Source organism: Chamaea fasciata, unplaced genomic scaffold (assembly GCF_029207755.1).
Source record: "Chamaea fasciata isolate MVZ Bird 193981 ecotype frontalis unplaced genomic scaffold, bChaFas1.0.hap1 SCAF_16, whole genome shotgun sequence".
Classification (NCBI taxonomy): Eukaryota; Metazoa; Chordata; class Aves; order Passeriformes; family Sylviidae; genus Chamaea; species Chamaea fasciata.
Window position 1 is genome coordinate 3,757,938 of NW_027094101.1, and position 16,829 is coordinate 3,774,766.

Consider the following 16,829-nt stretch of genomic DNA (forward strand, 5'->3'; position numbering starts at 1 on the left):
GTCATGTCATTGCTGTGACTCACTGAATATGCTGATTTGTGTGCAATGAATTCAAGACAAATGGCTGAACCAGTCCCTACCTCCACGTGTGTGTCCAGCCCCCTTCAGGAGAGTGCTGCTTTCTCAGCAGGAATTGGGAACTTCCGTGTGGAGCAGCTCATGTGCTGCCATAATTTCCAGTTCCCAGCTGCTGAGCCAGGTTTAACTGGTCCAGATGTTCATAACCCTTAGCAAGGACTGGCAGCTCAGGAATTCCTTCGTGCATGGTTCAGCCACAGCTGCTCCAGGGGACAGCTTCCAGGAGAAGGGTGGGACAGCTTGGCATAGTAACAAATTCCTCCATCCAAATATGCCTGAATTGGAGTCACCCCCAGCAGTTCATGCTGCTTCGAAGGAAGGCAATGGCAGTGTGTGTTGTGTCCTTTAGAATTCTGTTCAGTAAGAATTTCTCTGTGCCTTATGAGCATGTTGCTACTGTTAGCATGTATCTAGATTTGTAACTACAAATTTCCAAGACTTTAGGCACCCAAACATGTTAATACAACTCAGTCACTGGAATTTTCATGGAATCACTTTAATGCATCTAAATCAGATGTATATCAGATGTATATTTCATTGCATTGAACTTTGGTCCTTTGTGAAACCATCCCAAACAGATGCTTATGAGATGTTTGCTTGCTGATTAGTTTAAATAAATAAGTAATAGGAAGAGAGAGGAAGAAGGGGAAAATGCAATTCCAGAAAATTGCCAGAGTCAGAAAATGCCCTTTTCCTTCCCTATCTCTGTTACAATCATGATAATTTAGGTTTGAGGTAGTGAATGCACTGGCAGAAGTAATTGATAAGGAGTCTGATAATGTCTCACTCATATCATGTGAGACTTCATCAGTTAGAATCTTAAATTCTACCCAGACTTTGATAAGTAGCTTAGGCAGACCTTGTAAGCCACAAGTTTATATCCTTTCAGTGACATGGGCTGTCTCTCTCACCATGGCCACTCCTAATGTGGTACCAAGGCTTTTCTAAATAGAGTAAAAATGAGCAAATAACACACCTGTTGAAACTGGTGTTATAATTTCTTCCAAACATGCATCTGTATAGTTTGTTGGACACTTTTGTTGTCTCTGGGATTCCCATGTATGGCAAGCCAAGCTGTGATCCCTGCTCATTGTATAGAAACTTGCCTTTCTTCAGTACAATGTAACACAGTATTTTTATTTATGATGCATTTGTATTCCTTCCCTTCAAATATTGCATAAACTGTCCTCTTCTTTAACAAGACCCAAGGGCTGATACAGGGATGTTTGTTGCTGCTGTGAGAAGTTGCTTTGTTTCTTCCTGTAATTCCATCCTGACTTGGCAATGCAGGCTCAGAGTTATCATTTCATTTGACCTGTAAATCAATCTGTGTAACATGCAAAGTAACCACGAATGCAAAGGAAATGAGAACAAAGTCATTTGAAAAGCATTTCATGGAGCACATTCCAAGGCTGCATTTATGTGTGTTTTATTCCTTCCATGAGGAAACAGTGAAATATGCAGAACTGTAACACAAATACACAAAGAAACAGGAAAAAGGAAGGATAGAGTGAGAATATTTATGTATGTTAATGAAGAATGGAGGGATTTAAGAAGAACCTGATCTCTTAGCTTTGCAGCAAGGAATAAGGATCTGCATTTTCCTTTTCCCTTCTGGCCTGGACTTAGAGCATGTCATGGGTAAGTTGCTTTGCCTGTGTGTCTTACTCCTCTTAACTTAGCAAGGAATGTGAAGAATGTTGTGTTACCACAACTGTTTGGGTCTTAAATTGCATTTGTTGTTGTATCAATATTGTGTTGGTAAACTTTTTAACGATGACTTCATGCCTTAGAGATGTTTGATATGTACCAATGTTCAGCATTTGGTTATATGAAAAATATTCTGACGTTTCCTTTCCCAAATTCAGATCCCATGATCTATCTTTTTTGACTTAAAATTCTAAGCCCAGCTAGACATAATTAAGAGGAGAGCTCTGTTCTTTTTCTCTTCCATTAACATTGCAAGACCTGATTTAAATGCTTTTAACATTTTCTGTTTTCTCTCCATAAAGGGTGAAAATCTTACTGTTGTCACTTCCCTTCTCTCAGCTCTCTGTTGTTTTAGATGTCCTTGTTATGAGGGTGATTGTTTTTGTAGTCACAGAGATAAGTTCCCTTAGTCAAAAGTACTTACACCCTACAAGAGCTCTGCCCAGGCTTCCCTGGGGCTGCAGAGGGGATCCGTGCTCTGTACCCTGTCCAAACGAGTCTCACCACTCTGAGTTCACCGACTGTGTCAGTACCTCTGGTGGGGCATCTGCATGTGAACAAGTGCAGGGGCAGGTGCTCAAACAGAAGGTGAGCTTGGACAACTCTACTAATTCAGGGCTTAGATAAAGAAATTTTTCAATAAGTCAAATGAAAAGAGGGTGTTTTTTTTGTATGGCAGGTATCTCAGCAAAACTCTGTCCTTGAGTAGGTTTAAGAGAAAGCTTAGTCTCCTGATTTTCTGCTATTCCTCTGCCCTTGGGCACTCCAGAACATCTCATCCTGTGACTCACACCAAATATCTGGCTGTCATCTTAACTCATGCCTCTGTCAAGCTCTTCATGCTCTGGTTACTCTGTTAAAGGCTTTCTGCATGGGAGCTTACACACCTGAAAACTGTTCTTCAGGTGACCCCAGAGCTGGAGCACAGCTCCTGTTCTGTGGCTGGGAGTGCGGACCTGGGAAGTTCTCAGGACCTGCAGAGTGACCAGGACACAGACCTGATCTCACACATCTGCCTTCTGGGCCATGGTTTGAAACCCCTCTGGGGTCCAGTACCCAGCAGTGTTCAGAACCAGCACAGAGACCAGGCTTTGGATGCTGGGGACAGACCTTGTCTTGTCTGTCTTATGCCAAATCCTCCTTACTCAATTCAGTCTTGGCTCTAGCAGCATGTGATTTGAAATGAACTTGTGCAAGGGTACTGGGTTCCTCTGTGAAACAGTGCAATTACATTTCAACATTGCTTTACAGTCTGGATGTGAGTAACATTTTGATAAGCCAACACAGCATTCCAGAAGTGTGGACCTCCTCCATGTAAATAAATGGACAAACTCCCTGACACCTTCCTGCTGTATTTTATAGTCATCTCCTACAAGTTGTGGATGTTTTGTTTATTTCTATGTGCCTACATGGACTATGAATGGGCATAGGAGAAAAAGTAGAAAAAGGCAGTATAGAGTTGAGATTCAAGACCAAACGCAAGCTCCAATCTTAATGCAGCTTTTAAATCTTTCCTCCTTGTAACTTTAGCTTCTGTTTCTTTCAGAAATACTTAGCAGGATGCATTGAATAAAATATGACCATCCCTCTTTACTAAAGGTAAGGGAACAGGCATAACAGGGGAAGTACAAAATACCAGTCTGGGAACTCTTCTGAGGCGTCCCCTTCTTGCCAAGGTGGAAACCAAAGCCAAGTTAAAATGCTCTGTGTTAAATGTCACTGAAGAGTGAGGGATTGGTGCCCTTTGAGTAAGCTGACAAGCTGCTTTGACTTATGAAGGAGTTCTGGAATAGTTCAGGGATAGAACGGGCACTTTATTTCTTGCATTAAATGGTAAAAAACTGTCGGTGCTGTGGACAGCTCAAACCAGACAGTTTGGTGTTCTTGGGGATTTTACTGTGAGCTGAGCTTGTCACTCACTCAGCAGTCCAAGAGGAGCAGGTTAATTTGACAGGTTCAATATTCTGGTTCTAATGCCAACGATAGGGACTTTAGAACATACGTGTTATGTGAGAATGTATTTGCCTAAGTGTCCATTTGAGTTCTTGTCAGCACATGAACATTAAATTACATTTAAATTGCAACTGGTTACCTATGAACTTGAGGTATTTCTAACATGCAAACATTGAAAATTGTAGTAATTTATATTTAGATGTGGGAGTGTTTCTTTAGCATCTTAACTACTGTTTTGAGACTTAATTTTAGACACACCCATTTAAAAATGTTGGCCTTGAGTTCTCATTGTTTAATTTGCAAAAGCATATGTGTTTTAAAAGTGCTTTAAAATCTTAGGAAAGAGCACATTTATTATTATTAATCATTTCATTAATTTATCATTCATTTCAAATGCATTACTTAACAGTACATCACCTTTTCCTGTTCTGTTGTGTACAAGGTAGTTTATTACCTTCATTCATCTTGGAAGCCAGAGAACAACCCTTGTGCCTATAGTCAAGCCTCTCTGCAAATACAAAATTGGGTTGGGGATGGAGATAGAAAAGTCAGGATGAAAGTGTTGAGTAGCACTGCCAAACAGGATTTTTGTTTCTTCTCCAGTAGTTTATCTACAGAATGATGGTACCAACGTGTACCATCGTGTTGTGTAGTGTCTTTTACCAGGAAAGTGCGAGGTACCATCCTGCTAAGGATGGTCTGATGTGGAGAATTTTTTTATTTTTTTTCCTGAAAAGGAACGTAAATTATGTACAAATTAAGCCCTGCCCTTTTTTGGCTCCCAGCCAACCACCAGCTGCAGAGGAGCAGGAACAGCTCAGCAAAGGCCTGAGCACACTTGAACTTCTGTGTCTGCCTGAGAGCACCTGATGCCCTTGAGTCACGAATTGTCCAGCACAGAGACATCTCGCCCTCTTACCTGCACAGGAAGGCCTGGGAGAGCGCTGACAGCAGGATCCTACCAAGGGTACTTACTACTTCTTTAGCTGTTTTTAAAAACCTGATATGTTTGACTTTAACTTTTTATGGGAAGTAATTAGAACGTTTCTGATATTTGTGCTGCATGAGATGAGACTATGCTCATCATGCAGAATACATTAATAAATCAGAATAGCTCCTACAAATTCAGAGAAAAAAAGGAAGTTGCTGATTCTGAAAAGATGCGTTTTCAAAAAGAAAATTGATTATGTTCAAAATTTGAAAACAATTTTCTAAATCCATGAAGCAGATTAATATACTAATGCTATTAGTGCTTTTTAAGTAAGAGATTTCTAGAAAACTTTAAACTTTTTTATGAAACCTCTAGCTTACTTAAACCTTAAGGAGATATTAATGACCAGTATTCAAATATATGCGATTTCTCAAATGTCTTTGTAATATATGTGATAAGCTTGACTTTACTTCTCCTTAAAGTGTATAGAAAGATGCTTTTTCTCAGAAGACAAGGCAAAAGAGATTTATACGGCTTAAGACTCCTGCGTAGCGTATTCTAGAGATACAAATTTATGTTTCCTCGCTTGAACATGACAGGCATACTTGTTTTAGTTGTATTACATTAGTTGTAATTTAAATTTTGCTTGGATACATGGATTATTTTTCATTTTTGAAATGTCAGGATGTTTTCCAATGTAAGGAGCTTGTGTTTTACACTGTTACGCCACTCAGTTTACTGAATTGAGTGAACTGACATTGGTGTTAAAACCACGTAACAGCTTGGAGAATATGGTCCTTTCCTGTGTCTGAAATCTAAAACCCAACATATAAAATAAAAATATTACAAACAAAACTATAAAACCCTAAGTAATCAATGGCTGAAGTAGTCCATAATTTTGTGTGCTGTGGCTGCATTTTGTGTTACTCTTCTAGAATTTGTCACCCTGGAATTGACAGCGCTGCCAGCTACCACTCGTGCCCTGTTTCTGCTGAAGCCTGTTGTAAATGCCTGAGAGCAAACTGTACTAAACTGGGAGGCTCCTCTCAGATGAGGAGCTCTCCAACGATAAGAAAACCAAAATAATCTGCAGATACTGTGTCCATATTCCTGTACTAGACTGCCGGCACCCAGTTGGGCTCCGATTTTATGGTGACATGACTGATTGCAGATTTCTTCTGGATTTTTCTCTGGGGGTACAAGAACCTAGATCCAAATGTGCAAAGGCCAAGCATGGAATCAGGACAACAGGGGCTCTCTGGGTGGGAAAATTGAATTTCTTGGACAAGTGATTAATGAAGAATAACCTAATTTGCAATACAGAACAAGGTGTACAGATGGATAACTCCCATCCAGTTGTTATCCTAGAATGATATTCTATTCAGTTTTCCCAACTAGATGAACCCACAGGGCAGATGGCTTATCTCTTCTGCCCCTTGTTGGTTTAGCTGTCTCTGAATGTCCTACTGAGAATAAAATGGTCAAAAGTTAGTGAGAACTGGACAGAAAATGGAATATATTTAATGTGTAACCAGAAAAGCTTAAAATGGTAACAAACTTTTATCATTGCTGAAGACCCAAATGTGAAATAAAGTTGATTTTAAAAGTAGAATGGATCCTTTCTTATATTCCTTATCTAATGCCTTGGTTTATTTTCCTGACTAGTAGGATAACATCAATTTGGCATTAATATATCAGAAGGTAATGAGTTTTCAAGGATAGAATGTTTGATTAAACCAAGCATTTAAAAACGTCCTCATAGCTGTTAAGGTTAGGTAATTATAATGGCCCTAAAATCCTGTAATTTCTCTTCATTTCTATATAATATGAAATTTAGGGATATGAAGAAAAGACTAAATCTTAGAATATAAAAGCATTCAGACTCATTAAACATAATACACAGAAAGCCCATGACCAAAATTATGAATTTGTACATTTTAAGCACATTAAGATAATAAAACTAGTATGTGAGCGTTGTGATGTGAAAGCAATTGCAATTACCCAGACCTCAAAGCATTATGCAGGAATTTTCAAGAGCTCTTCTCTATTGCAGTCGTGATGCCAGAGGGATCCACGGAAGAGCTCCCCAGCAGCCAACCCTGTGAGAGGCGAGTGACCGAGCCCGCTGGGCTGCTGGCTCCCAGGAGCAGCAGGACAATGGTGACAGGAGGTGGAGGCTACCTGGGGTACAATCTGGGATGTGCCCTGGTTAGCTCGGGAATCGCTGTGGTGCTGTTTGATGTTCGGAAGCCTAAATGGGAAATTCCAAGCGGAGCGGATTTTTTCAGGGTATGTCGGAGCTGCTCGTATAATGCTCGTTGTCGAGGCTTCCCCTTCAGGATTTTTTGATTAAAACATTTATGGAAAAGCCTTTCAGGACAAGAAGCAGCCGTGGTAAAAGGTCCTTGCATGCATAAGTACCTGATTAAGGGATGGCAAACAGGGTCCCAGTGTCCCGGTGTCACCAGTGATGCTCTGTTGGGAGGTGCCATTCAGCGCCCCAGGGAAACAGTGAACAGTGAAGGGACAAAGGTTCCTGCTCAGGGGAATTGTTTCAAGGAAAAAGGTGAGAGCCAAGACAGGGCAATAAATGGGATCACAAATGCAGAACGACTGCCAGGCAGAGAATGATTGAGGAAACGGATTTCCAGGCTGGGAAAGAGGTGACTCAGGAGCGGGAGAGCTCTACAGGCTGAGAGTGGCATTGTTCACTGTCCTTCCAGTGCAAGAAGGGCCATCGGGAATGAGGAGTCAGTTCAGTACAAACAAAATGATGTGGCTTTTCGTGCAGTGGGTAAAAGGCATGTACAAAGCCTCAGTAAAAATCTACTTCCATTGGAAACTGCTGAATAGATAAATCAAACGAGGCTCAAGAAATCTTCTGAATGAAAATGCTTCAAGACTAGAAGAGCATTCTGGGGGAAAGTGTCACATTTGCTTGCCCTGTTCACACTCTTCCTGCAGCACCCATTTATGAGCACTGATTCTTTTTGCTTTTGAACAATTCAAGGAATTACTGTGTCTGAAAAAAGGGGGAACGCAAGAGGTCTCCAGTATTTGACGGCTCACTGCCATGTGTGGAGTACACATTCCCCAGTACCTCTGACAGCTGCTCCAGGTGCTCAGGTTTGGCTCTGGGGGCACTTTCTGAGTGTCCTGTCATGTCACACAAGTTCTGGCTAAACCCAGGGCGTTGCTCAGATGATCTTTTCTGAGCATTTGCTGTAAGAGCATTCGCCAGTCCCGTTAGCACTGGGAAGTTGATGGCAAAGCTGCAAGGGATCACAGGACCTTGGTCCTGCCGGCTGTCACTGTGATGCCGGGTGTTCTCCTTTGGGCTACATCACCCTCTGGGGCAGGTGGAAGGGAGGCAGAGGGGATGGATGATTCTGCGGGGAGCAGAATACCAGGCTAAGCAGATCTTGTCTGACCCAGGATGTTTTTAAGTTCGATTTCATAAGCAACTTTTACAGAATATGGAAGAGGGATAAATTATTATTGAGGAACCATTCAAACACTATAAGCTTGATCTGTTAATGCTATAAGTCCACACAATTTGATTTAAGTTTGTGGACTGATGGCAATTTACATCTTCTAAAGGGACTCAAGATCTCACAAAAGATCTTCTAGAACAGCGTTTTTTTATAAATCATTTGAAAAAGAATAAATATTACAAAGTGCAGGAGAGTTACCTGGAAAATTGAACTATAGAGTCCTAGTAAATGAATCAATAAGTGACTTCAGAGGTTTGAGCCTTGAGCAGTGATTTGGAGATGGCTAATATTGTTTATACTGGTTAGGTCCTGTATTATTGCATTGAGAGAGGGAAGTGTAAGTCAGCTGTATTTATGAAATATTTTGGCAACCTCGGGAGAAAAAAGTTGAGAGTCAAAGACAGATTAGATTAGCTCAGCGCTTAATATTACCTTCAGTTGTTTCTTTTGGGGTCATTCTATCAATTTCATTATGGGAAATAATAGAATATTTAATATTTTGAATAATCTAAATTCTAAAACCAAAGGTACTATATTTTTATCTGTATGTATGGGGAGCGCTGTTAATGTAGTATCGCCTGGTATACAAAAATGCAATATAATATTCTAACCCTTCATAGGATTTAATACTAGATACAGATGTGCTCAGTGAACTATGGCATTTCATAAATGTGATTATAGTACACTAATGTACACTAAATATAGTATTAAATACATATAGATTGTACTGGATTTCTCGCTCTTGTACAAAACTGTAGTTAAAGTTACAGTGCACCAAACAAGCCTTAGAAGTATAGAAAGACATTTGTGAAGGCAGCACAGATCAAGGTACCAACAGAAACAGGGTTTTCTTATTTGGTGATTCCAAGGCAAACAGCTGAACCCTTCCTGCTGTGATTTATTGTCCCTGGGGCTGGATTCTGCAGCCCTCGAGCACTGGCTGCTCCCATTCCAGTCAAACAAGTTTTGCCAGCCTGAAGGCTGCAGGACTAAGTGTGAAAATATGCATTATAATTGAAGCCAACAAGAGTCATCTGTGTTTTGCAACAAAATACTGACAAAACTCTTAGTCATTGCTTTTTCTGCCTGTTCATAATATTTTATTTAATTGTTGTTAAGTACTGTGAAAACCAGACCAGAACACCTTTAGATTTTCCTTACTAGCCATAGTTAATACAGTTCTATAGAGAATGTAAGGAGCTCAACCTGTCAAAAATCCATTCTTTGCTAATTTTACAGGGTGATGTGAGGGATTATGAAGCAGTGTTTGAAGCATGTGAAGGGGTTGACTGTGTTTTCCATGTAGCTGCATGTGGAATGTCGGGATTGGAACAAGCAAGTACCATTTTCCTTAAGTTTTCTTCGGTTATTTTTGAGAAAGAAAAGAATTGTCTGCACATAACAAAGAATGTAATTTCACAATATTTATGTCAGACAGAAGTTGATATAAGGGCCAAATCACCCATACAGGAAATAAGGTAGGTATTCTTTAAATAATAAAATCAAAGTGTAAAAGTAATGTACTACAAAATATTCTAGAAAAATGAGACCATACTTTTAAGATCTTGGATAAGAAGGCATAGCCTTTTTCTCTGGTCTGAAGAAGAGTGACAGCACTGCTCTAAAACTCATAGTGATGCATTTTCTTCTTGTGAAAACTGAGAAAACTGAGCACAATCAATAAGTTACACTGAATAACAGTGACAGTCACAGAAGGTGTTATCAAAAAAGTCATGAACCTACTAATTTATTCCTAAGAACAGGACAGATTGCCACTGGAACAAGAACTTGTGAAAGCTTTCAGGGAGCATAACCCCTGCCAGTAATTCTTGTTTCTATAGCATGGATTATCTGGTGTGTGACAAAATATTGAAGTATTATTATTTCCTTTTAGATGCATTTTATCTTTCATTTTTCAACTTTCTTTGCTCGTACACTGAACAAGAGAATAAAAATGAGAACTGCCAGAAATCACTGTATGTCAGACAGACAGAACTGTAACATATATCACAAAAAGACCTCAGCTATTCTAGATCTGGCAACTGTAACCATCATATTGTAAATGTGACTTGTTTGATTAATTAAATCTTGTGCAAACTCTATTTCTAGCTCCAAAAGAAAGATCACATTGAATCCATAAATGTTGGTGGCACAAAAATAATAATTGATGGTAGGTACCTAGATTTTCTTTCTCTGCATCTGATCAAAATCATGAATTAAAAAACTTTCTGGCTGGATGTTTCCTATGGAGATCAGGCAGTAAAATGAGGCTCTTCTCTCCCTCCTGTCAGGGTATGATGTAAACCTGAGTGTGCAGGTCCCATTAAAGCTGGTGGGTTTGCCACTGGTTTGAACTGGGGATAGATTTTCAACCTGGACTTCATTCCTTGGCGGTCCAACTAAAGCTCTCCTCCATGTACTGGTTATTTTTTCCCTTTACTCTATGTCATAGAGAAGTATTGTCCTCTTTCCTCATAGAAATAACATGAGAGCTGTTGTACTGTTTGTTGTGTCATAAACATTAGGGAACAGACACCATAGATGTGTAAGGATATTTAGCTATTACCACATTAATACAGAAAACCTTCCATCCTTTCTGCTTACTGTGATCCCTTTTTTATTATACACTGAGTTTTAACTACAGTCTCTGGAAGATGCCAGTAGATCTCCTTCAAAAGTGTATTCAGTTCCAGAAAGAACGTTTTCTAAGTGTACTGTAAATACCAAAGCTGCCTTCTCTTTGTTTTTCCCTCAAAAACCAAATGGGGGAATAAAAAAAAGGCAGCAAAATGGTAGAATCAGTTTTTATTTAGACTAATTTTCATGCTGCCTGTGTGTTATTACTGAAAAAATGCAGAAATTGAATAGTAGGCAAGTAAAACTCTAAGCAAGTTAGAAGGAAGAGTTGCCACATATTCCCTTCTTCCTTCCCCAACCTCCAAACCCACAGAAATATGTCATGTCAAATTTCCATGTGCTCCCAGCAAACCATGACGCTGGGAGGAGCAGAACCTGCTCATCTACATTTTAATAATACACATTATTGTATTTTTCCCCCAAATATTTACAGCAATAATTAACATTTATTATTTTCAAAATGAGCCAATGAACCAGCAGGACAGACTGCTCTGCAGATTCTAAAAAAATCCCAAGTTTGCATTTTAATTCACTTCAACTTTAGGAATATTGTTAAATGAGAAGGAAATTTACATTATTCAAATTTGCAGTGACAGATATGCAGCATAATTTAGCTACAATGTCTTAGCTACACAAGACTGGAATCGGTAATTAGGTCTTTGTTTTGCAAATAACATTAATTTCCTTTGTATTTAAAGCACGGCTGATTATACACTAGCAGGGTGTGTTTTCCTGTTAACACATCATTTGTCACTTCTGAACAAACTGAGACAAAGGCAGTTTTGTGGCTTGTGGGCAGAGCTGGCCCGTGCTGCTGTGTGACTTCCTCTTCCATCAAAGTGGGGTGCAAGAGGCAGCCCATGGAACTGAGGGCAACTTTGGAGTGGCTGCTCCCCATGGCACTGCCCCAAGGGCTGTACCACCACAAATGTTCTCGCTCATCTCCTTTGTATTCAGTTTGTAAAATGAATGTGTTTTAAGAAAGGTTTCTCAAGGAGGAATTTTTCCTCCACTAAGATAACTCCTCTACCCAGTTGATGACTGTAATCCAGTGACATGATAGCTACAGGTACCTCATCATGAAACATTTGGTGATCACAATGTTTAATATTCACAAATTTGGGATGCAAAATTCCAGCTGAATGGAAGATAATATTATATTAAATGATAAGGTAGTGTTAAAATTAAAATATTACCTTTTGGTCTACAATTGTAATGTTTGTTTTCAAAAATAAAATCTACAAGTTCAGTTATTTCTTTCTCTTTTTCTTTTAAAATAATTTATTTTGTGTATTACTGTAGTCTGCAAACAAAGAAATATCCCTAGACTGATATATACCAGTACAGTGAATGTGGTGTTTGGAGGGAATCCTATTGAAGAAGGAGATGAAGAAACTGTGCCGTATTTTCCCCTGGAAAAGGTACTTTGTCCATGGGATGGTGTGGCATTTACTGTGCTCCAAGGGGTACATTGTGTGAAGGCTGTTCTGAGAGCAGAAGTTGTTTTACTGTAGATGTTCTCCGTACATTCAGCACAAAAAGTGAGTTAAGTAAATATAAATGGACTTCAATTCACTCTGAAGCTAAACTTGCGCCACTTAAGTGTAAGTCTGCTTTTTGTCATACACAAACACTGTATTTACTTAATCTTACTATTTCTAGTCTTGTTTTGTTCAGCTGATATCTGTGAGCTGGCTAGATTGAAATTTTGTCAGTCATAATCAGTAAGTTTGCCTTTACAGACTCAATAATTATCTTATTCTGCTTCCTTGTAGCAATTTAATCATTATTCCAGGACCAAGGCAATTGCAGACCAAATGGTTCTTGCTGCTAATGGAACTTTACTCAAAGGTACATATAAAGCATTTGGGGTTTTTCTATCATTAGGAGTGCTGATGGGCATTCCTTTCTCTGGTTGCTCATTTATCAGTAGTATACTTTAACTGAAAAAAGGATTTACTTGTTTCTATTCCTTTCTTCAGCGGATAATTAGCTGATCTGATAACACCAATTTGTAAGCACTGTCCACTGTGTTCTTCTTGTAATCCCAAGAAGGTTTTTCAGGCTGCTAAGCTCAGCTCTGTCAGTGCTACTGAATCCAGTTTCACACAGAAATTAAATCAAATTCCCAGGAAGCCGAACCACACCGAATGCTCAAAATGAGCCTTAATTTTGACAGTGTAAAACTCAGACAATATGTTTTAGCCACGTGTTGCCATCACAGTCTGACAGTCACCTGTTGCTCTCTCTCCAAGGAGGGGACAAGCTCCACACGTGTGTGCTCCGCCCGCCGGGCATCTACGGACCAGAAGAGCAGCGGCACCTGCCTCGAGTAGCCGTATGTGTTTTGTAGTCAGCTCTGGAGGACACCACGAGTGGTTGTAAGGGCATTACACAAGTGGCAGTACCTTGGGTGCAGCTCTTAACCATTCCTGCAGGAATGTGGTGAAAGCTTGGGGACAGGTGATGTGGTGCAGGGTAATAAATAGCAGGAAACCAGCACTGCGGGCCAGGATCAAGCTGGGCTTCTCAGTGGAAAGGAAAAGGGGGAGGCTGAAGTGCCATGGTAAAAGAACTAGATTTCCATCCCTATCATTAAATGGAAATATTGCCTTTTAAATATGCACTTTAGTTTCTGCCAAAAAATAAAATGTCACTATATTTTGCCACTGCCTATCAGTGCAACTGTCTTAGATTTCCAAAACCACCCACTGCCTGGGTTTTTTCTTGTGACACATTTCTTGTGCTGTAATTGTACACAAATACAGCAAATTCCAAGTATTTGGGTTGAGACAAAATCAATATTATAGTGCATAATAAAGGAATAATGTAGTTATCTCATGTTTTCTGCTTCTACAGATAAATATCCAGCGGAGACTTTTTAACTTCAAGTTTGGGAATCACAAAGTTCAGATGAACTGGGTTCACATAGGAAATCTAGTGCAAGCTCATTTACTGGCTGCTGAGGCTCTCACCTCTGAGAAGGGCTATGTAGCTGTAAGTAAACAGTATAATCGTTGTGTCCCAGTAGCTTGAGTTCTCAAACAGGTTTAATTTTTGATGTTTGAGATCAAAGAGTGTCCAAAAAGTCATATGCAAATTCTCTAAAATGGTGTGTAGCTCCACAAGCACACAGACAGTGCAAATGCAAATACATTTCACTCATATCTTGATGATGTTTTTGTTTGGTTTGAAAATACATAATTTCCTGGGTTACTGGAGGAAACTGTATTTTTAACTAGCATAATATATTCACCTTTACACAAATCTATTTATCCTGTTATTCTCTTGAAAATAGGTTCTGACCCAAGATGCATAAAATTTAGAGCAACCATTCTGAGGCATTCCAGTTGAATTTTCAGAGCTGAAAATTCCAAAAAGAGATTTACAAAATTAATGGACAATTTTTAAAGGTTTTTCTTTTTGTTCTACTGGTCATAATTGCAACACTGCTCTGAGGACTGCGAGGCATTACAGAACTGACAACAATTCACAGTTCCTGAAGGTCCCAGATTCATTTAGATTGGTAGGAACATACAGACAACAGGCACTGACACAGGTGAACAGCTCTCCATGTGTTCTCAATTAGTTCAGTGCTTGGAAGCCACACAGCTGTTGTGTCCAGAGTCCCAGGTTTGCTTGGGTGCTCAGGTGTTCCTGGTACTCAGACTCCCCATTCAGAGCACAGCTGGAACTCGACCTCAGAGCTGTGTTTGTTAAATGCCATCAGTGCTGCCCCTTCCATTGGACTCACAAAGGTAATTCTGTGCCCAGCACATCATGAAGAACATAATGCTCCAAGAGCTGGGCTACCACACGGGGAAACTGAGCTCTGATCTACACTACACCACAGTTTATCATCATGAGCTCTACCACCACTGTGGGGTTACCACAGTGAAGGCAGTTTCCTCTGTGTACATTCACCTTGTGCATGCTGCTGTGTTGCTCACAAAATCATGACAGGTAGGTAGGTAGGAGAGAGACAGAAAATGCCATCCTGTGCACAGTTTTGTCACTGGTTTTCTCTGCTTTTTTACCAGAGTGGGCAGGCTTATTACATCCACGATGGTGAAAATGTCATCTTCTCTGAGTGGATTGTGCCTTTGGTAGGTACTGCGCAGCCCTGCAGCTCCCAGCACCACGTGGGCACAAGTCCTGTCACTGACTGACACACCAGACCAACTAAATGAAGTTCAGTGCACATAAATTACTGAATTACTTAACATTAAACTCAGCCCTGTTTTCCCTGCATATCCCAAAGTTCTGCTGGTGTTAAGGGAAATTTTGGATACGTGTAACTGCGAAGTTTGACCTTACTGTTTTGAGAGGATTTAGCTGGGAGGTCCCAGAGAGACCTGGGAGAACCTTCTTCCCAGGGAGAACCTGCTGCAGGACAGAGCATTTCATGAAGCAAATCCAGAGTGCATGGCAAGCTCTGCCACTGGCACCTGGCAGGACACTTACAGCCGTTGCTTATCCCTCTGTCCTGCCATCAGCTGCAGCACAGAGGGGAAACTCATTCAGAATCTTATCTTAGAAGCTAAAAAGAGACAACGCTATATTTTCAGAAATACCAGGCTGGAACTCTAGGAGCGTGCCAAAGTTTTGGTCCTGCAATGCCATCCCAGAAAATGGCTGCAGCAGAAAATTTGGCCCGTATTTACTTGTAGTTCAGTATTCCAGTGTGGGTCACTCCCCCCTTGGAAATGGCCTTTATTCCCCTTTACTGTCCAACTGCAGATGAAGGGTGGGAGGTGGGCACCAAAAATGAGTAGTGGGCTTCAGTTGCATTTCTTACTACCTGTATTGACAGGAAGACTAGCTGGAAAAAATGTTTATATACAAGTTTTACCAAAATTATTTTTTTTCTCCATTTTCACGCCTCATTGACACCCTCAATTTGGTATAAGTTCTCTGTTATTCTTTCTTTTTATACCATTTTTAGTTTGAAAAATTAGGCTACAGGAAACCTTGGATACATATTCCTGTTCTCCTGGCTCATATAGCAGGTAAAAAAAATAAAATACATTCTTAATTATTGTGGGTTGCTTGATTTTTTTATTCCAATGAAACTACATGGTGGTTTTATAAAATGCAGGGGCCTAAATTGCAGGAATTATTTAATTTAACATTATTTTAATTGAGAATAATCACTTGTGTGGTATTAATTATACCAGATAAAGTTTAAAGGCTATTCATAAACTCAGCATGTACTTTATAAATTAAACAGTGCCTTCTATCATTAGGAATTACAGGATGTACAATGTCAGCATTGTCTCAGTTTATTGTTATCCAGATGTCTCATTAAGTTCTTTCTCTTTCACAGCCACTGTGATGGAATATCTACACCTGATACTAAAGCCAGTTTTTAGCTTTACACCTTTCTTGACAAGGAATGAGGTAAATATGTAAAAAAAGATAATGTTTCTATATTTCTGACTCGAATTCTCATTAAGAGAATTGATCATGTGGATTGTCTGCAGTGCAGCTCCGCTTTCTGTTCTGTTTCCATTGTAGTATCATTTTTGGTATGTTTTCATCCAAGTTCTAGAAAACTGGATATTAAAGTCACTGCCATACCTCTCCTTTTGGCTTTTAGGTGTGGAATGTCACTGTAACTCACACTTTCCGAATAGACAAGGCACGAAATCAACTTGGTTACAAACCGAAGAAATTCTCATTTGCTGATTCTGTGGATCATTATCTAAAAACAAGACCTACCTGCCAAGAAGATCACACATTCCTTAAAATGGTGTTTGGTTTTGTCATTTTGTTAAGTTTGATAATTCTTTCTTTCTTCTAAAATCAAATAACGACTAACCTGATCCAGAAAACCTCATTTTGTTTCTGAGTATTAATTATCTGGTCATAGTACATTCCTCAGCCACTCTGGACTTTGTTATTCATATTACTATGATGACACCTCTCTGACCTCATTAAGAAAGAAAGAAAAACCCAAACAAAAAACAACTAGAAAAGTGAAAACATAAGACATATCAGGAAATGTTCCCCAAGAGAAACACAGT

The 16,829-nt window shown here is 39.7% G+C and overlaps 1 protein-coding gene across 1 annotated transcript; it reads left to right on the forward strand.

The window, feature by feature from the left end:
- Positions 1-2,289: 2,289 nt before the first annotated feature.
- LOC136297616 (putative short-chain dehydrogenase/reductase family 42E member 2) lies at positions 2,290-16,681 on the forward strand. The gene is made up of 14 exons (XM_066197633.1): positions 2,290-2,376; positions 3,335-3,387; positions 4,527-4,708; positions 6,726-6,961; positions 9,406-9,501; positions 10,276-10,336; positions 12,106-12,224; positions 12,579-12,654; positions 13,059-13,141; positions 13,663-13,800; positions 14,844-14,909; positions 15,749-15,812; positions 16,130-16,203; positions 16,403-16,681. The coding sequence occupies exons 4-14, from the start codon at positions 6,731-6,733 to the stop codon at positions 16,604-16,606; spliced, it is 1,212 nt and encodes a 403-aa protein (XP_066053730.1). The 5' UTR covers positions 2,290-2,376; positions 3,335-3,387; positions 4,527-4,708; positions 6,726-6,730; the 3' UTR covers positions 16,607-16,681.
- Positions 16,682-16,829: the final 148 nt, after the last annotated feature.